The sequence below is a fragment of the Pelobates fuscus genome, chromosome 3 (assembly GCF_036172605.1).
Source record: "Pelobates fuscus isolate aPelFus1 chromosome 3, aPelFus1.pri, whole genome shotgun sequence".
NCBI classification, from domain to species: Eukaryota; Metazoa; Chordata; class Amphibia; order Anura; family Pelobatidae; genus Pelobates; species Pelobates fuscus.
In genome coordinates this window covers 266,221,106-266,243,345 of record NC_086319.1, presented here as the reverse complement: position 1 = coordinate 266,243,345, position 22,240 = coordinate 266,221,106, and the positions used below count along the sequence as shown (strand labels likewise).

General features: G+C 41.7%; 1 protein-coding gene across 1 annotated transcript in view; it reads right to left on the bottom strand.

Moving 5' to 3' along the window:
- LOC134601098 (aspartate aminotransferase, cytoplasmic-like) overlaps positions 1-22,240 on the bottom strand; it is a 70,110-nt gene that overhangs the window by 16,487 nt on the left and 31,383 nt on the right. The window contains exons 6-8 of the mRNA XM_063445529.1: positions 17,068-17,218; positions 12,552-12,717; positions 10,954-11,096 (exon numbers count right to left, since the gene is read on the bottom strand). Coding sequence (XP_063301599.1) covers positions 10,954-11,096; positions 12,552-12,717; positions 17,068-17,218 — 460 coding nt within the window. The remainder of the gene's footprint in view (positions 1-10,953; positions 11,097-12,551; positions 12,718-17,067; positions 17,219-22,240) is intronic.

Here is a 22,240-nt window from a genome sequence, read left to right as displayed (position 1 = left end):
TTCCTCCCCCCCCGGCCCCCATCCCTGCGCGGTGGGTGGGGGGCATAAATCACAATGGGACGGACCTACTCATTGGAGTGGAGTATTGTTCATATCAGTTTAATACCTTCCGCGTCTACTATCAGTGGACGTGTAAATGGCAGAGATTTTTAATTGTTGAATCACTTCCCCTTTTTAGGCCAAGGTGGGAAGATGCTTAGACCACTGGTATATTGGTGCCATCTTGGAGGATTTTTTTTTGGTTTGGTTTTTGAAGCCACAGTGCTGCACCAGTGGGCCTAAAAATTAGGCATGTACACATGCCTGAAAAATTTGGTATTGTTGCAGCCGCTGCTGTAGCAGCGGCCAGAAAAATTGATGTTTGTTTCACAGGCAGAAAGTGCCCTAAAACATGGCGGCTTGAACCCTAGTTGGTGGCGGATAAGTCACGCAAGTCAAACGTCATTCAGAGCTAAAATACAGCAGTGTGTGGACCATTTTTAGCCCAAGGCAGCTCATCTCATCTGGCCTTTTTTAAGCGAATGTATCGCCTAGTGTCAGTCCCTTCGGGATCCATCCCTCATTCATCTTAATAAAGGTGAGGTAATCTAGACTTTTTTGACCTAGGCGACTTCTCTTCTCAGTGACAATACCTCCTGCTGCACTGAAGGTCCTTTCTGACAGGACACTTGAAGCGGGGCAGGCCAGAAGTTCTATCGCAAATTGGGATAGCTCAGGCCACAGGTCAAGCCTGCACACCCAGTAGTCATGGGGTTCATCGCTCCTCAGAGTGTCGATATCTGCAGTTAAGGCGAGGTAGTCTGCTACCTGTCGGTCGAGTCGCTCTCTGAGGGTGGATCCCGAAGGGCTGTGGCGATGCATAGGACTTAAAAAGGTCCGCATGTCCTCCATCAACAACACGTCTTTAAAGCGTCCTGTCCTTGCCGGCGTGGTCGTGGGAGGAGGAGGAGGAGGATGACTTCCACCTCTCCCCCTGTTAGATTCCCGTTGTGCTGTGACATCACCCTTATACGCTGTGTAAAGCATACTTTTTAATTTATTTTGCAAATGCTGCATCCTTTCCGACTTGTTGTAATTCGGTAACATTTCCGCCACTTTCTGCTTATACCGGGGTTCTAGTAGCGTGGACACCCAGTACAGGTCGTTCTCCTTCAGCCTTTTTATACAAGGGTCCCTCAACAGGCAGGACAGCATGGACCCCATTTGCACAAGGTTGGATGCCGAGCTACTCATTTCCCGTTCCTCCTCCTCACTGATGTCATTGAAGGTATGTTCTTCTCCCCAGCCACGTACAACACCACGGGTACCAGATAGGTGACAACGAGCACCCTGGGATGCCTGTTGTGTTTGGTATTGCTCCTCCTCCTCCTCCTCCTCAAAGCTACATTCCTCCTCTGACTCCTCTTCCTCACAATCCTCTTCCAGCGTTGCCGCAGGTCCAGCAAGCGATGCTGATAAGGCTGTTTCTGGTGGTGATGGTGACCACAACTCTTCCTCTTCCTCTTCACGCTCATCTACAGCCTGATCCAGCACTCTTCGCAGGGCACGCTCCAGGAAGAAAACAAATGGTATGATGTCGCTGATGGTGCCTTCGTTGCGACTGACTAGGTTTGTCACCTCCTCAAAAGGACGCATGAGCACTTGAGGCGGGATGTGGACTGGGGACAGGGAGCACGTGGCGTCGTTTTGAAAGGGCGCCGTCCTCCGCGTGAAATAGGGCCGTGAGTAATGATGTCACGGGTAGCCTGCCCATAGTATCGCATAGGGTGGAAGAGCTGATAGGACATCTGAAACGTATTGGGATGGAGATGCTTAATTGTTCTCCAAAATGCTTGACACCACCCCATAGTGAATCTCTGCAAACTTTAATACTTTAATAATGTGGCAGCCCACTGGGATTATTCGAAAAATTTCAAATTGATGATTTTCCAGACCCTGGGGTTGACATTAGTCCAGATTTACATCTAGTGACCCATGAGGATGTTCCAGGCACTACTTGTGAAATAAAGACAGATAATAAAGTGAATGATCCTTCTCCTTGGGACTTGCACCCTGTCGTTGAAGGTGGAGTATGCAATGGCAAGAGCATGCTGTGGGTAGTCAGTGCAAACACTCTCTTCCCTATGAATAATGAGGAGACTAACTATGATGACGTTATTTGCGTTGAAAGTAATGATGCCAGAGATCTTTTGAAACCATATGGAAGGAACGAATTGGTTAAAAGAAAGGCAAGAGACCACCTGCATATAGACAAGAATACGCATAAGAGAAAGAAGAGAACAGGTGAAAAAGAGAAGCTGCAGACTGCCTATCTGCAAATAGTTGAGTTATGTCCTGAAGATGTCCGTGTTACCACAGTGCAGACTCTGTTTGATGCACTACTGAGGAGAGTCAGAGAATCCCCAGATCTTCACGTATTGGATGAGTCGGTGCGTGGAGTTGCAGAGAACGTAGAACAAGAAATGTTTAAACTTTTCCTGTGTACTGACAGCAGATATAAGAATAAATACCGGATCCTCCTTTTCAATTTGAAGGACCCTAAAAATCAGATCCTGTTCCGTCGTGTGGTCCTTGGTGAAATCACCCCACAGTGTTTGGTTCTAATGAGTGCAACGTAAATGGCTGCACAGGAGCTGGCCAACTGGAGAATTCAAAAGAGAAAACATGCACTGGAACTAATCGAGAAAGAGGAAAGACAGCCATACCAGATTCAGATGACAAAGCTGACACACAAGGGGTTAATTGAAATTGATACCGTGCCCGATCAGAACTTGACCCTAGAGGATCTGTCTGATTCTGTGTGGCAGCCTCAGGATTCTCAGCAGGATTGCATCTCAGAGAAAAGGGACACAACATCCCAACACAAGAGCCACCTTTTAGATCAGGACTGCCTTATATGCAAAGGGCTGATAAACCCCCCAGGTGATGCTGACTTAAGCCAATGGGTAATTACCAAGAAACCAGAGAAAATATGGAAACACCATATAACTAATGGCAATCAACATTCTTCATGCATTGAAAAGAAGAACAAGAAATTGTATGATCCAGATACTAGACTCACAGATCCAGCAGACTCAAGTGTGTGGAAGGGATTCCTTCACATGTTCTCTATAAAGCAGTTTAAAGTTACAGCCACGCCAGAGTCTGGTTATAGCAGTCATCTTTGCCAGGATTTACCAAAAGTGTTAACATCCGAAGGATGCATTTTGCAAGAGTCTGTTTGGGAATATGTGGATCGTATCTGGCCAGAGTGCACCAAGGACATGTGTGTGATCCGACTGAATCCAAGAACATCAAGTGATGCAGTTTCATATGCTCGGCTGTATTCTTATCTTAATCGGAAGCTGAGATATGCAATCATCAGAAGTCATGGCATGGAGGCGTTCCTAGTGCCTCTACCTGCCGGCCAACCCATCCCTCAAAGATTGCGTCCTTTGGGAGGTCCAGGTTTGGAAGACAACCATCCTATTCTGCTTCTGATCTTGCTTCTTCCAAGCCATCCTTCCTGGACAGCTTATCCCAAAAAATCTTCCAAGAAACATAAAGAAGGTTTGGATATCCCAGATGATATTTTCTCTGACATATTAGCAGATGTTGAACGAGAGGAGAGACAAATGGCCGAGCAAGGGCTCCCTCCTCCAGGTTTCCCAAATTTTGAGCAGTGGAATCAGAATTCTGAGGATACAGGAGAGGAAGTTGGCATGCCTGAGATCATGAATATGCTCCAAAATTTGAGCAATGGCCTTCAGTTCCCAGGAGAATTCTCTGTAATTATAGGAGAGAGTCAGGGTGCTAATATTATGCCACCTCTCCATGTGCCAAATACTGTTCCAGCAGGTCTCCCATATCCATCTTTTCCATTGTATCCAGAAGCAGCCTACCCTGGCTGGCATGGTATGTTGCCCCCTACTCATGCAGTAAATGCATTGTCCATTGACCCAGCCAATCTCTTCTCTTACCCGCTTTCACAAATAGTACCACCTAACTTCTTATCTGATCAACATTTTACTGCAGGACCTCAACCTTTTGCATAAATGTTGTAGTTTTGTTATATTTACGTTTTTTGGTTTTTTTTAACTGTTATGTTTTAGCGAAATATTGAAAAAAATACATGTAATGTGCTGAACATCAAAGCTGAAATTTTAATTTGTCTCAGTAAGTTGAAAGCCATACTTTCTATGGGAGTTTCAAATAATTGTTTTCTGAAGAAAGCATAACTGTCTGTTTTTAGCAAGCAACAACCCCATATTAAGCTGTTTATTCACTGAACATCTATTTGTACTGAATTGAAAACTGAATGACAAAATGTAGGCAGAAAACGAATGATTTGAATATATTCTTCAAATACCAGAATTTTTTAATTTGTTTTTTAGTTCACTACTATTCTGTGTTTAGTAATGTATAAGTGTGCCAGATGTGACAAGTTTACATAGGTTAATTATAGCCACTGTTATATCTGGGCTACAAATACATGCATTTTGGCAAGCCCATGTAAGCTTTGTGTTGTTGAATTTCAGTGATTTCTTTTCTGTTGCATGTGTACAGTTGTACTGTAAAATGGGTAAAGCATGGGATATGTTTTTACATTTGTATACTAAAAATTTTAATATACGTTGAAAAAAAAAAAAAAAAAAAAAAGGACGCATGAGCCTACAGGCATTGCGCATGAGCGTCCAGTAACGTGGCAAAAAAAATCCAAGCTCCCCAGAGGCTGTCCTAGCACCCCGGTCATACAAATATTCATTAACAGCTTTTTCTTGTTGGAGCAGGCGGTCGAACATTAGGAGTGTTGAATTCCAACGTGTAGGGCTGTCGCAAATCAAGCGCCTCACTGGCATGTTGTTTCGCCGCTGGATATCGGCAAAGTGAGCCATGGCCGTGTAGGAATGCCTGAAATGGCCACAGACCTTCCTGGCCTGCTTCAGGACGTCCTGTAAGCCTGTGTACTTATGCACAAAGCGTTGTACGATCAGATTACACACATGTGCCATGCACGGCACATGTGTCAACTTGCCCAACTTCAATGCCGCTATCAAATTTTTTCCGTTGTCACACACCACTTTGCCGATATCCAGTTGCTGCGGAGTCAGCCACTTTTCCACCTGTGCGTTCAGGGCGGACAGGAGTGCTTGTCCGGTGTGACTCTCTGCTTTCAAGCAAGTCAAACCCAAGACGGCGTGACACTGCCGTATCCGGGATGTGGAATAGTACCTGGGGAGCTGGGGGGGTGCCGTTGATGTGAAGCAAGACGCAGCAGCACAAGAGGACTCAGCCGAGGAGGTTATGGAAGAGGATGGAGTAGGAGGAGTAGAGGAGGTGGCAGCAGGACTGCCTGCAATTCGTGGCGGTGTCACCAACTCCTCTGCAATGCCACGCATTCCTTGCTTGTCAGCCGTCAGCAGGTTTACCCAATGCGCAGTGTAGGTGATATACCTGCCCTGACCATGCTTTGCAGACCAGGTATCAGTGGTCAGATGGACCCTTGCCCCAACACTGTGTGCCAGACATGCCATGACTTCCTTTTGCACAATCGAGTACAAGTTGGGGATTGCCTTTTGTGAAAAGAAATTCCGGCCGGGTACCTTCCACTGCAGTGTCCCAATAGCTACAAATTTTTTGAATGCCTCAGACTCAACCAGATTGTATGGTAAAAGCTGGCGGGCTAATAGTTCGGACAAGCCAGCTGTCAGACGCTGGGCAAGGGGGTGACTTGGTGACATTGGCTTCTTACGCTCAAACATGTCCTTGACAGACACATGACTGTGGGCAGATGAGCGGGAACTGGACTTCCCACGACTCAGTTTCTTTTGGCACAGGTTGCAAATGGCATCGCTGTTGTCAGAGGCAGACACACAAAAAATGCCACACTGCTGAGCGCTGCAATGACGGCATTCTGGTGGTGGACACCGCATGCGTTGATTGACGTCCTGTCGGGCTGACCCCGGGTGCCGATGCATACTGTCCGACTGTGCCACTAGCTCCTTGCGACGACCCCCCCCTGCTTCCAACTCGTCTCCTCCTCCTCCTCTCTGTCTCCCCATCTGAACTTTCGCCCCGGTTCTTCTTCTTGCCGAGCGGGCACCCACGTGACATCCATGGATGCATCGTCATCATCAACCGCTTCCCTTGTATCTGACAACTCACAAAAGGAAGCAGCAGCGGGTACAACATCATCATCATCACACCGTACCTCCATGTGTTTAATGCTGCCTGCCTGAGACATATCCCTGTTATCTACATCCTCTAGCAATAATGGTTGCGCATCACCGCTTGAAGACAAGTAACTGCTATTCAATCTATAACAGTGAAAAATAAATTTTGGTTTTAAAAGCACGCTATAGAGACACCAGATATGATTGGCAATGTGCACTGGAACAGTTCTGCAGAGCACACGCTGAAGGAAGGACTGACACACCCGCTTGAAGACAAGTAACTGCTATTCAATCTATAACAGTGAAAAATATATTTTGGTTTTAAAAGCACACTAAAGAGACACCAAATATGATTGGCAACTGTCAAAGCACGCTGGAACAGGTCTACAGAGCACACGCTGAAGTAGGCCTGACACCCAGACGCTTGCAGACAACTAACTGATCTTCTATTACAGTGAAAAAAAAATGATTTCTTTAAAATCTAAAGCTTAAGCTATTGTTAAAACAGATATGAGTGGTGGCACTGACTGTGCAAATGGACAAGGCATTCAACCTGACACAGAAGCTGGCAGGCAGGCAGGCAACTGCTCTTCTATTACAGTGAAAAAAAAATGATTTCTTTTAAATCTAAAGCTTAAGCTATTGTAAAAACAGATATGAGTGGTGGCACTGGGCAAGAGGGCACAGTATCCACTGTGAACCTCACACAGAAGCTGGCAGGCAGGCAACTGCTCTTCTATTACAGTGGAAACAACATTTTGGTTGTAAAAGCACGCTATAGAGACACCAGATATGAGTGGCAACTGTCAAAGTACGCTGGCAGGGTTGTGCAGGGCACACGCTGAAGGAAGGCCTGACAGAGCCGCTTGAAGGACACTGACTGGCTGCTATTAGCTTACACTGGAAACCTTTTTTCTTTGTAAAAGCACGCTAAAGAGACACCAGATATGATTGGCAACTTTCAAAGCACGCTGGCACAGGTCTGCAGAGCACACGCTGAAGTAGGCCTGACACCCAGACGCTTGCAGACAACTAACTGATCTTCTATTAAAATCTAAAGCTTAAGCTATTGTTAAAACAGATATGAGTGGTGGCACTGACTTGTGCAAATGGGCAAGGCATCCAACCTGACACAGAAGCTGGCAGGCAGGCAACTGCTCTTCTATTACAGTGAAAAAAAATGATTTCTTTAAAATCTAAAGCTTAAGCTATTGTTAAAACAGATATGAGTGGTGGCACTGACTGTGCAAATGGGCAAGGCATCCAACCTGACACAGAAGCTGGCAGGCAGGCAACTGCTCTTCTATTACAGTGAAAAAAATGATTTCTTTAAAATCTAAAGCTTAAGCTATTGTTAAAACAGATATGAGTGGTGGCACTGACTGTGCAAATGGGCAAGGCATCCAACCTGACACAGAAGCTGGCAGGCAGGCAACTGCTCTTCTATTACAGTGAAAAAAATGATTTCTTTAAAATCTAATGCTTAAGCTATTGTTAAAACAGATATGAGTGGTGGCACTGACTGTGCAAATGGGCAAGGCATCCAACCTGACACAGAAGCTGGCAGGCAGGCAACTGCTCTTCTATTACAGTGAAAAAAATGATTTCTTTAAAATCTAAAGCTTAAGCTATTGTTAAAACAGATATGAGTGGTGGCACTGGGCAAGTAGGCACAGTATCCAATGTGAACCTCACACAGAAGCTGGCAGGCAGGCAACTGCTCTTCTACTACAATGAAAACAAATTATTTATTTAAAATCTAAAGCTTAACCAATTGTTAAAACAGATATGAGTGGTGGCACTGACTGTGCAAATGGGCAAGGCATCCAACCTGACACAGAAGCTGGCAGGCAGGCAACTGCTCTTCTATTACAGTAAAAACAAATTATTTATTTTAAATCTAAAGCTTAACCAATTGTTAAAACAGATATGAGTGGTGGCACTGGGCAAGTAGGCACAGTATCCAATGTGAACCTCACACAGAAGCTGGCAGGCAGGCAACTGCTCTTCTATTACAGTGGAAACAACATTTTGGTTGTAAAAGCACGCTATAGAGACACCAGATATGAGTGGCAACTGTCAAAGTACGCTGGCAGGGTTGTGCAGGGCACACGCTGAAGGAAGGCCTGACAGAGCCGCTTGAAGGACACTGACTGGCTGCTATTAGCTTACACTGGAAACCTTTTTTCTTTGTAAAAGCACGCTAAAGAGACACCAGATATGATTGGCAACTGTCAAAGCACGCTGGCACAGGTCTGCAGAGCACACGCTGAAGTAGGCCTGACACCCAGACGCTTGCAGACAACTAACTGATCTTCTATTACAGTGAAAAAAAATGATTTCTTTAAAATCTAAAGCTTAAGCTATTGTTAAAACAGATATGAGTGGTGGCACTGACTTGTGCAAATGGGCAAGGCATCCAACCTGACACAGAAGCTGGCAGGCAGGCAACTGCTCTTCTATTACAGTGAAAAAAAATTATTTCTTTAAAATCTAATGCTTAAGCTATTGTTAAAACAGATATGAGTGGTGGCACTGACTGTGCAAATGGGCAAGGCATCCAACCTTACACAGAAGCTGGCAGGCAGGCAACTGCTCTTCTATTACAGTGAAAAAAAATGATTTCTTTAAAATCTAAAGCTTAAGCTATTGTTAAAACAGATATGAGTGGTGGCACTGGGCAAGTAGGCACAATATCCAATGTGAACCTCACACAGAAGCTGGCAGGCAGGCAACTGCTCTTCTATTACAATGAAAACAAATTATTTATTTAAAATCTAAAGCTTAACCAATTGTTAAAACAGATATGAGTGGTGGCACTGGGCAAGTAGGCACAGTATCCAATGTGAACCTCACACAGAAGCTGGCAGGCAGGCAACTGCTCTTCTATTACAGTGGAAACAACATTTTGGTTGTAAAAGCACGCTATAGAGACACCAGATATGAGTGGCAACTGTCAAAGTACGCTGGCAGGGTTGTGCAGGGCACACGCTGAAGGAAGGCCTGACAGAGCCGCTTGAAGGACACTGACTGGCTGCTATTAGCTTACACTGGAAACCTTTTTTCTTTGTAAAAGCACGCTAAAGAGACACCAGATATGATTGGCAACTGTCAAAGCACGCTGGCACAGGTCTGCAGAGCACACGCTGAAGTAGGCCTGACACCCAGACGCTTGCAGACAACTAACTGATCTTCTATTACAGTGAAAAAAAATGATTTCTTTAAAATCTAAAGCTTAAGCTATTGTTAAAACAGATATGAGTGGTGGCACTGACTGTGCAAATGGGCAAGGCATCCAACTTGACACAGAAGCTGGCAGGCAGGCAACTGCTCTTCTATTACAGTGAAAAAAAATGATTTCTTTAAAATCTAAAGCTTAAGCTATTGTTAAAACAGATATGAGTGGTGGCACTGGGCAAGTAGGCACAGTATCCAATGTGAACCTCACACAGAAGCTGGCAGGCAGGCAACTGCTCTTCTATTACAGTGAAACAAATTATTTATTTAAAATCTAAAGCTTAACCAATTGTTAAAACAGATATGAGTGGTGGCACTGACTGTGCAAATGGGCAAGGCATCCAACCTGACACAGAAGCTGGCAGGCAGGCAACTGCTCTTCTATTACAGTGAAAACAAATTATTTATTTTAAATCTAAAGCTTAAGCTATTGTTAAAACAGATATGAGTGGTGGCACTGGGCAAGTAGGCACAATATCCAATGTGAACCTCACACAGAAGCTGGCAGGCAGGCAACTGCTCTTCTATTACAGTGAAAAAAAAATATTTATTTTAAATGTAAAGCTTAACCTATTGTTAAAACAGATATGAGTGGTGGCACTGGGCAAGTAGGCACAGTATCTAATGTGAACCTCACACAGAAGCTGGCAGGCAGGCACCTGCAATTACATTACACAGGGAAAAAAAAAAAAAAAAAGCAGCCTGATGTTATAGCCCTAAAATTGGCTTTTTGGGGTGCTGTCCTTACAGCAGAGATCAGATGAGTCCTTCAGGATTGTAGTTGACACTGAATACCCTAGCCTAGCTATCAATTTCCCTATCTAATCAGCAGCAGCTAAACTTTCCCTCCTCTCACTAAGCATGCAGCTTCAGAATGAATCGAAAATGGATGGATGGGAGGGAGGTTGGAGGGTGTGGAAGGGAGGGAGTGCTGCTGATTGGCTGGAATGTGTCTGCTGACCGAGAGGCACAGGGTCAAAGTTTGCCCAATGATGACGAATAGGGGGCGGATCGAACTGCGCATGTGTCCGCCCTCCGTGGCGAACGCGCTAAGTTCGCCGGGAACTGTTCGCCGGCGGACAGTTCGGTACATCACTACAGCTGAAAGATAATCACCCATGCAGTAACTATCCAATAGGAGGCTTTTACCTATTTGCTTAGTTAAATCCAGATGATTACTTTTTTTGGCCAAGCAATGCATCGTTCTGCTTATATGTGGGAAATCTAGCTTTTTATTGGTCTATCCCTCCTCATTACAGTCTGGTCACCCTTAACGCTTTATGATGGGCTATATTATCAAAATAATCTGCTCTTTAAAGAAAAACAGATTTTTTTTCTTATTTCTGAAAATGGCATACTATTTAAGGATATTTTTCAAGGGTCTTAAACGTGATAAAGGTAAGCAGTCAGCCCTTACTACATCATTAGTAACATACAAAATGCATTCCTTTATTTTTTATTTAAACCTAGAATTTGAAACTAGAAAAGTAATCTGTAGTTAATTTACTTCTACAAAAGAATATATGGCTTGTTTATGAATAATATATGCTAGCTAGATACATACGTGTTAACCCAGTGTAAGTAAATGGACCAGTCTGCTGAGTGATATGCTCCCAAGACTCCCAGCTTCCAAGAACTTTAAGTCTCTCGTTCATTTTTGCCCTGATTAGCATGAGTCTCCGGACTGCCAGCTTTAGGCTCTCCTTCCTGTTTGTATAAAAAGACAATGCAGTTGGTCATATAGAAAGTGGTTTAGAGACAATATATTTGGAGCAATCATTTCAATGAGTGAAATTTTAGGAAAGGTATTCTTGCAATTGATTGGGACTTTTTCCACTTTTGTTAGGCACTCATTAGTGCTCTATCATGTTTGTTAATATTCCATTTCACATTTTACTGTTCAGTAGATAAATTGTGAAAAATATATATTTTCTTTAAAATGAAAATAGACTTTGTGAAGTAAAAATAAGCAATCTATTTTCTTTCCTGTACTAATGAACTGATTAATCATTCTCTCCATGTTAAGAACACCTATTCTGAAAGTCTTTTTTTCCCATTTATTACCAGATAGTACCTAGTAGTTTCTTCCTGGGAAGTGTGTTCATATTGTTCTCTAGTGGGACTGTATGGAAACCATAAAGCCATCTATTTAATATCTAAAGGCTTTTCATTTTCTATAGGTCTCTCCTAAAGAAACAGAATCCTTTTTCTTCTGCCATAGTTGCAAAGATACTCCAGCTAGTAAATTACATATTGGCCTAAATTTGCTGTGAAGGAAGAAAGAAAATAGCTTTAGGCACTAGTAAGACGGTCTTATGGTGTCTGCGGAATATTCTGTCTTATAAGAGAAGAGAATAAAAAGGGTAACTATGTATTTCTTTCCACATACCAATTTGTAAATTCTGCCACTTTTTAGCTATTTTCCATGAAAAGTAGGTAGCACATGTGTCTTACTTACTTTAGTTATCACAGTGCTAACACAACTGTGCATATAGTAACCAGACATACATATGTTTCTTTTTTTTTTTTGCAACTAGAGTAACTGCGAAAAAGGATTCTGTGCTATAATTAGTAAAAACACAAAATGTAAAGTATCCTATTAAGTCCCTTTCTCACCACCCCAGTTTCTGTCTACACCAGGCAGAGAAACACCTTCTCCTCCACAGATCCTGTCTATAAATACTAGCCACCTTTGCTCCAGGGAGGTTTAATGGTGGCAGATACAGGGCTGAATGCTAGCAGCTAGGAAGAAGAAACAAACAAACTCTCTCTCTTTCATTATATATATGTACACACATGCATACATATTCATAGAAAGAGAGAGAGGTTGCAAGGGGTCATGGAACATAACACATATACTAATTGTAGTAATTTAATAACCTAATTTTACAATTACTTTGGGTGCGAAAACCTAAAAACTACAGTTGTGTGAAGTCATGCTTTTTCACTAAAATGAGAATTCAAGGTGAATTTTAAATTCAAGGTCAAAATAGGTGAACGGAAACAAATCTCAGTGTGCCCTGGCTTTAAATTTAAAAATCACTTTGAATTCTCACGTTAGTAAATAACCCTGAAGTGTACCTTGCTCACAGTTAATTGAGAATCAAATTATTGTATTGGAAGAGTTAATTTAGTGGCCTGTACGATGTAAAAAAGACTCACCACTGTGTGCAATAAGATGCATTATTCAGGACTGTAGATACTAATCTTGACCCAAAAGCTGGTGGCTCTAAAGCCTTGACATGAAGAATCCTCTCTAGCTGGGACCGGACAGAGATGAGCACCTCATTACTCCTCAAAACTGCTAGTAGACTCCCAACTCTCTCGCCTGTAGGTCAGAAAACAAACATTACTTATGAACATTTAGGTAAAGTGTTCAGTTGACTCAAGCATCCAGTGATTATTTTACTTGTAGGCCGATGATATGTCTGGTAAACAACCATGAGTTTGTCGTTGCTAATTATACAAAGGTGTAAAATCACCTTCCAAAATCGTAGAATTTTTATGCCTTTGCTCAACCATTTTTAACTTCTGCACAATCACAACCAAATCTGCAATTTTTTATTCATTATTTAACAAGCTGAGTTTTTTAATGATAATGGGTCATTGCATGCCAAGAAATCTTGGCATGCAATAAATGCAGATTTAGCATTTGCAACTACAGCAAGCCCCCTCTTGTTCCCCAGGTGGGGGGTGGGCTTAAAGAAAATTAAGCGTCTCAGTATTGCTGGGAGCTGGGTGTGTGGATTGAGGAACAGTGATGGACTTATGACATAGTTATATAAAGTAGGGGCAAAGAAAGGAAAGAGAGGGGGTGAGTAGTGCAAACATTGTTGATGTTGAATACTGTTGAAAAATATATCAAACAAATTGTCTTAACAAAATATTCATTTAAATAACTATAAGTACATGAAATTGAGAGGAATGCATTCAATAAAAGTAACAATGACAAACTACATGCACAGAAAATTATAGTGCAAACTACAAGTATAAATGTAAAACTGGTATAGTAAAAAAAAATAATAATATGGTGACAAAGGTAGAATAAATTATGTGGAGTATTCCAAGCTTAATTTTGTGATCTATTTGTTGCAGTGTCCGTGTGGCAAACAATATGTGGGAAAGACAAAAAGGCTTCTAAAAGTACGCCTTATGGAGCACATTAATAATATAAGGAAGGGAATTACGACCCATTCAGTGCCAGTTCACTGTAATACATGCCCGGCCTTTAATTGGAGGGACTTCAAAGGTTTTGGTATAGAACATCTATCCTCCCACTGGAGATGAGGTAATATGGAATTAAAATTAGCACAACATGAGACCTATTTAATTTATAAATTGGATACTTTAGAACCAAAGGGATTAAATATAGATGTTGATTTTGGGCAGTTTTATGGTATAAAAATTATTTTTTTAAACTATATATATATAAATGTCTTTTTTGAGGGGGTTTTCTATTTTTTGCCAATGTGGTCTATATATATATATTTTATTATATTTAATTTTTATCTTTTATTTTATTTTTATTTATCTATTTTTCATTTATTTATATTTATTTTTATTTATTTATTGAAAATTATGTATTTTTTATATATTTTCTGAATTTATTTTGATCATACTTGGCAAAGGATTGAATTCTTATTGTATTGTTAGTTGTTAGTTTTTATTATGTTATATGTGTTACAGTTTGGAATATGAAATCATGTTTCTGATTATGGTATTATTTTAAGATTATTTCTAGCTCGTCAAGCTGTAAGACTGTTTCGCTATTTGGAATGCATATATTCTGAAGTTGTGGAACGCTATCTGAGCGCCCATGACCTCTGTTCAAATCCGCAACCGGAAATACGTATTTGGAACGCAATCAGAAATACGCGCTTGGAACGCATAGTAATGGAACGCAAACGGACCGATAACCATTGAATGTTGCCGCGATTTTTAAATTCTATTATGACAATCAGCTGGAAGGAATGTTCCCTTATTGAAAAGAGAGGAGGGATTGAAGAGGTTTCGGGCGTTTCTATGAGAGATTTCTCCAATCAACACATGGACTGGTTCTATTTAAAGGGACTTGGTTGTGGGTGGGAATTATGCATGCTCTGTTTTTTACTGCTCATACTGTGTTATTATCTCTGAGGAAGTCCACAATACGTGGATGAAACGCGTTAGATTGCAGTTAAATTCTATTTATTTTTATCTCATTTTTTACTAAGGCTTTATATTGCCTCAATAAAATATTTTTATATTCAAATTGGCGTATTCCCACTTCATTGGAAGACAGAAGTCACCCATCCGTGGAAGACGAACACTTCTCTAGCCCCAGTGTGGGCTTAAAGGCGCATTACTCTACACTATTTCGTGAGTGCAATCATTGGGGGTTAAATCCAATTGCAATTACTGTACTTCACTATGTGCTATGTATTTTCTTGTTTTTTAGTTATTCAGCTGTATCCTATTTTTGTCTATTCGCAAGCTTAATTTTGTACCTGAAAGTTGCAGGGAGAGGTATAAAGAAGAGTCATATATAACTGGGAGCTGGGTGAATTAAAGATGAAAAGGCTGATTTTTCAATTGAAATCGGCAATTTTACAAAATGAAAAAGGAGAACATACTTTTCTCCTTATGTATTTGGAATATTCTTTTTTTTTAATGCATTGTGCTAATAATACATTGGAATATGCATACAAATACAAAGAAAAAAAATAACAGGATTTTCCCACCACTTTAACATGCAATTATACGTGATGTTTCTCTTATCCACAGTTAAACGTGGCTTAAACATTTAAAGCAATCAGTGTCCTCCTATAGAGGCCTCAACTTAATATTTTTGGATAATCTTTTTAAATGATTTATCAAGATGAATCATATGATTTAGTTTGAAAAATATGTTAATATTTTTTCTATTTTGATAGTTTTTTATATATATTTTTGATATTTTAACAGTTTGAAAAAAAATTATTTGACAAACTTATCCAAAAATATTAAATCGCTGTCACAGTCAAATAGGAGTTATTCTGAAATGCACACATGTAGTACACATGTGAAACTAACATTACACTAACAGGCTTACATGCTATGGTGCAATGTTTTATTTTCTAATATCACTCATTCAGAAACTTTTTACCATGAGTGCTCCTTTTTTAAGTGACACTCAAAGCACTAAAACAGTGCATTTAGGAGTTAAATCATCATTGTGTATGTAGCCCTTGCCTCATGCCCCCCCATGGCTTCTCATAAAGCCTCCCTGTAAGACTCCTGAAAAAAGTCTATATATTTTAGCTTTCCTTATTGCAGCAGTGGGTTTAATCTTTAGGAAATCCTACAATCTTCCTGGGTGATGCTCCTCTCATTACAAATTTCCTTCTCAGTTCCTTCACCTCCACAACCCAGTTCACTCTCCCTCCTTCCACAGTTTCAGTTTACTACATAGACCCTTAACTAGCTTCTTTTGACACTCTTTTCTGAAATCTGTTATTCATATTTGTGCCTTTACCCCTTCCTAAATATTAAGCTCATTGAAGCTTAATTCTAAATTAAGCTCATTCTAAATTTATAAACAACTGTGGATATGTTGGTGCTATATAAATGATGATAACATAATAATAATAATATAATAATAATCATAATCCAGTAAAACACTAGTGTCTGTAGTGTCCATTCAGATAGAAAAGTATGTTGTCTGATTATTATTAGAAAATAAAGCTGAAGCATGTGTTGATTGAATCTGGTTATCTTTCACCATATAAACCTTAGTATGTGTGAAAAATGTCAAGATGCTTAAAGCGACTTTTCAAGTCAATTTGTTGACAGCATCTTGCTCTCACATAGATATCATGTTGCTTTTTTCAATATTTTTCTTCTAACACAGCCATCTCTTAAATTAGACCCATCATCTTCCATTAAATTCCCATATCATTAATATGTGGGTTTCAGCTAGAAATGACCCCACCTTCAATATTTAAATAAATATACATAGTGGATATATTATAGGGCTTTGTTAATAAGGTTAGTTAGAACTCGAGTGAGTGAACATCAGGAGAAGCATATTAAAATGAGGAACAACTGACATTCATTCATTAAAAGTGAGTCTTATATCCAAAGCAAGTTCTCACAACCTTTTTAGTGTGTCTAGAGGCAAAAGTCCATACAAGTAATGAAAGCATTGGGGTTTTCTGCTTTCAACGTATCAGGCATAACTTTCGTCAAACAAAAGAGGATACAAGTATCAGATGAGGAACAATGCAAGTGCAGAATGTTTGTTATTATTTTACTCATAGGATACGCTTAACGAATGTATAAATACTAATGAAAACTTTGAAAACACTTTTTGCCCATTGTTAGAACCTGGATTGTATAGTATGATATCATTTTTATTTCTTTTCTGTTAACTGAGGTACATTTGGCAAGCAAAGTATAGTTTATGGTGGCCACATATATTTATATGTGGAGCGTAAGGAAGCTTTTATCATGTATTTGTATTTTTCAGTGACCACAGCCTGAGTCAATATGTTTATTTCAGTCAAGTGCGTACTGGTGAGTATTCCACTTTTACTTAATAATTAATGATATGCAAAGTGTAAAGTACTATCTTATAATCGCTATTGAGGAAGAACACCAGTTACTTTATAGATATCCCAGTATCTTGCTTTTTCTATATAATAATGAACCTTTGTTATACCGTACAGTCCAAAGTTTGTAGAAAAGGACTGGGCACAGAACAGTTCAAAACCTTCATCAACAAAGTAGCGTATTGGCCAGACGTCTTTATCCACATCTCCAGATGCCAAACCTTGTGCTTTCAAGTGAAAAAATGGAAACATGTTCTTTTCCTGAAATGAACAAGAAAAAATGTTGTAAAATTTTGAAGAGAAATGTTGGAACTCTGTTGGAACTTCTTACTTTTAAATTATATATGTAAGTATCACTGTCTTTTACTTCTTTTCTCCATGCAATCCATGTCCTCCTTATCTATTCTTAATAGAGTCCACCCAAAAACAGCTGCAGAATGAAGGTACGATATACTAGATCAGACAACAATGCATTTAGAAGGAACAGAGAAATTGCAGAAGACACATTTGCATAAACAATGGTTGTTGCAACCCAAAGCTGTCCAATTGTAAAAAATGCTTTGCTGACATCCCCATGGGTAAACCCTGAGGAGATTCATAAAAAAAATGACACTTAATAAAATGTTTTTTTTACTCCATGCATTTCATGAGAAGAGTTTGACGTCTTCATGCTGAACCTGAAAACGCTGTACATCAGTCCCATAGAAATTGCAGGACTTCAGCAGGAAGCGTCTCGAGTAGCTCTCTGAGTGACAACCATTAGAAGTTGCAATAGGAAGCAATGTAAATACTACAAGTGCTGAGACTCCAGGGACATTAACATGTAGTGATTTTGGTGCATAGAATGTCCCTTTTATTTTATCAGCCTACCAGCTCCTGTCAGTGTTAATTTATTCATTTCATTATGTTTTCCTCGTCTCTTGCTCTGTATACTAGTGCAATAGTGGTACCTGTATAAAACAGGCATCAATAATAAAACAAGCAAGTTGAAGCCACTACTATAGCAAGAGACTCAAAATGTGAGGAAGGCTGACAGGAGACTGTGAGTTGAGAACATAATCTAGGCAGTAAATGAGGGGGAAAAGGCAAATAAATAAAAAGAAACAGAGTTAATCAGGATGCCAAGACAGCCAAATATACTAGGTAGGAATGCCAGACCTGAAAGAGCAGAAAAATTGAAAATAGGCTCATGGCCCATGTAAATCAGAAAATGACATAAACTGTAAATATATTTCCCCGGATATATCCATGGCAGCACTACGTATGGGTATAGCTCCTCCCCTTCTCACTTGGACAGGAACACCTCCTAAATAAAAGAGACTCCCCCCTATACCCCCTCAGTCTTTTTTTCCTGTCCACTTCTCAGGGACAGTGGAAGTTGCATCACCTAAAATTTTATTTTGTGACTTATTCGGGTCTAATTGTACCCCTGGCCCATGGGGAGTTCAGCCTCTCTCCCCATGGAAGCCTCAGGACACGGCGCCTCACCAAGGGCGACCCCCTGGAGGATTCTCCCCTTAGTGACCGGGGAGCTATGCTGCAGTAACCCTATAGTTAGCAGCTGGATGTGCCAGACCCAGGGAGGTGGTAATTCCCACAGAAGGGTTCACCTACTTGCTGCAAAAAATTTGGGCTTCTTGGCTTTCCCAATATAGATGGCCTGCCCAGGGCCGGATTAACATAGGGGCTGATGGAGCTGCAGCTCCAGGCCCAGGCCCATGGAATAGGCCCATTTAAAAAAAAAAAAAACATTTTTTTTTTTTTTTTACACATTACTTACTTTGCCACCTCACTGGTATTTTACTGGCACAGCCGGTATTTGAGGCTGCCTGGCCATGCCAATATTGCAGTAATACCTACAATACAAATGCAGGTATTTTTCTCAGAATAAATGGAGATTACTCTACAATACCAGCACCGGCCAGTAGGGGTCACTGTGTGTGGAGAGAGGCAGGGATAGGAAGTTACAGCATATCCCTGCCTCTCTCTACTACTTACTGATCCGTGGGGGAGCAGCTACACAGCACAGAGTCCAGACAGCAGCTCTACAGCTCAGGTAAGTGAGGGATGGGGGGAAAGGCAGCAGGGACACATGGGGACACTGAGACACATGGGGACACTGAGACACTAGGGGACACTGAGACACTAGGGGACATATGGGGACACTGAGACACTAGGGGACACAGACACTAGGACACACTGAGACACTAGGACACATGGGGACACAGACACTGGGAGACCTGGAAACACTGAGACACTTGGGGACACTGGGAGACCTGGAAACACTGAGACACTTGGGGACACTGGAAAACATAGGGACACAGACACATGGGGACGCTGTGAGACATAGGGACACGGAGACACTATGTCCCCATTTCTCCCAGTGTCCCCATGTCCCCCATCCAGTGTCGCTAGTGTCTTGGTGTCCCCATGTCTCCCAGTGTCCCCAAGTGTCTGTATCCCAGCCAGTGTCCCCTAGTCTCCCAGTGTTTGTGTTTCCATGTCTGTGTCCCTAGTGTCTTAGTGTCCCCAAATGTTTCAGTGTCCCCATGTCTCCCAGTGTCTGTGTTCTTAGTGTCTCAGTGTGCTTAGTGTCCCTATGTCTCCCATTGTCCCTATATGTCCCAGTGTCCCCATGTCTATGTCCACAACTGTCCCCATGTCTCCCAGTATCCCCAAGTGTCTGTCTCCCATCCAGTGTCCCCAGTGTCCACTAATCTCCCAGTGTCCCCTAGTCTCCCATTGTCTGTGTTCCCATGTCTCTGTGTCCCTAGTGTCTCAGTGTCCCTAGTGTCTCAGTGTCCCTAGTGTCTCAGTGTCCCCATTTCCCTAAATGTCTCAGTGTCCCCATGTCTCACTGTGTCCCCATGTCTCACTGTGTCCCCATGTCTCACTGTGTCCCCAGTATCCTAGTGGCATGGGGACACACTGAGACATAGGGACACTGGGAGACTAGGGGTCTGGGTGACATGGGGACACTGACACTGTGATACATAGGGACACTGAGACACTTGGTGACTTGCGAGACTGAGACACTGGGAGCAATCCATCTATACAGCAGAATCAAACTGTGAGTAGTTTGTTGGTGATTTTACAGAATTTTCTCTGATGTCACTCCTCGTGATTATACAAATGATTAAGGCTGGTATTTATTTTCAAAAAAGGTGGCAACCCTAACTACTCTTCACATACTCTTGCTTAACCCCTTAAGGACCAAACTTCTGAAATAAAAGGGAATCATGACGTGTCACACACGTCATGTGTCCTTAAGGGGTTAAAGGAGCACTATAGGGTCAGGAACACAATCATGTATTTCTGACCCTATTATGTTAAAACAACCACCCTGGCCCCTTCTTGACTCCCTAAATATAGTAAAATATGCTGCTGGATCTGCCTCTGAACTGACTGTCTGCTGACATCATCGGAAGTGGTGGTCTGAGCAAATTACAATACTTCCCCATAGGATTGGCTGATACTGTCAACTAGGCAGATCAGGGGCAAGCCAGCACAAGTCCAACATAGCCCTGGCCAATCAGCATCTCCTCATAGAGATGCATTGAATCAATGCATCTCTATGAGGGAAGTTCAGTGTCTGCATGCAGAGGGTGGAGACACTGAATGGCAGTGCTGTACACTAGGCAGTACTGCCACAGGAAGCACCTCTAGCAGCCATCTAAGGAGTGGCCAGTGGAGTTATTTTCTCTGAAAAGACAGTGTATATTGCAAAGGGCCTGAATGGAATGATTCTACTTACCAGAACAAATACAATAAGTGGTAGTTGTTCTGGTGACTATAGTGTCCCTTTAAGTTTGGAAGCTTAAGAGGGATGTATGGGAACAAAACTTGTGTGGACTGGCTGACAATAAAATTAGTTTAGGTAATGCAGACGTTGGTCTCTCTAACACTGTGGCATGTCCCCTTTCTTTTACACTTACTACATACACCTTTTCTCTGTCCCAGACTATATACCAGGAACTTCTGCCTGCTAGTAAGAAGGTAAGGAGACAAGTGGACCAGCGAGTGCTAGGGGACAGTCCTTAGAAAGCATGGAGTGAGCGCATCATTAGACACATTTATGTCAAGCTCAGGGTGTTGCCTGCATAGTATGCCCTTAACCCCTTAAGGACCAAACTTCTGGAATAAAAGGGAATAATGACGTGTCACACATGTCATGTGTCCTTAAGGGGTTAATTGGACAGCCTGCATTATTGGCGGGCAGCCTGACATGCATTCATGCCAGGCTGTCCTTCAAATTCTTTGGACAGACATGCCCCCTTTTTGGGCATGTTCTCCCCTTTTGGCAGTTCTGGTTACGTGATTCGCACCAGTGGCCCACCCTTTTACCCAGCCCATTGACTTCCTGCTTCACTGGACACTGCTGTTAGGGGGTATGGATTTACTTGAAAGATGAAAGCATAAATTAGAGAGAGATTAGCATAGAGTATGTGTTTTCTTATAGATGAACCCTATGCATTTCCCTCCAGCACCATCTCCATCAGATACATGACGCTTGGGAGGTATGACTGTTTTAGTGTTTTTGGTCGATAAGATTCCGTAATTAGGCCCATCATAATTGTCAGCACCAGGCCCAGTGTGCTCTTAATCCGGCCCTGGGCCTGCCCTATCCTCAGGATGTAAGTGGCAGTGGATTAAGAACTTACTTGACCGGGGGTGGGCTCCTGTTTCCTTGTGGCTGATCCATTCCGGTCATGGAACGCATGGTGGAACGCACGGCGATATTGCTAGCACTTCCGCTTTCGTCACTTCCGGTTTTGTCACTTCCAGTTCGTCACTTCCGTTTTTTCTGCCTATCTTTTCCCTCTCTCCAGCAGTGGAACGCAGGTGGAACGCACGCCAGTGGAAGGCCAGCAGCAGGGGGATTTAATTCCTGGTTTGGCATCCTATATTTAAAGGGTAAGCACCTCTATTCTGTCAGTATGCTGTTTGATGTATCTCTGCATAACTGGATTAAACTTCTGTCTTCTGGCTGCAGGTAAGTGACACCTCTTGTCCTTTTATTATAATTTCTCTATTCCCCAGTCCTTTTTATTTTTTTATTTTTTTTTAAATTCTTTATTTTTCTTGTGCTTGCAATGACAACTGGCATGTGGAGCCACAACAACATCCACCAGCATTTTCAAGACATTTTACAGTGTGGCAGGTTGATCAGCACATTTTTTTTATAATCGTGAAAAATAACAGAATAGTGGCAACGCTTATATATTATAACATGCTAGGACACTTAAGCATATCTAGGTGCGCTTTGGGTTCATATTACAAGTT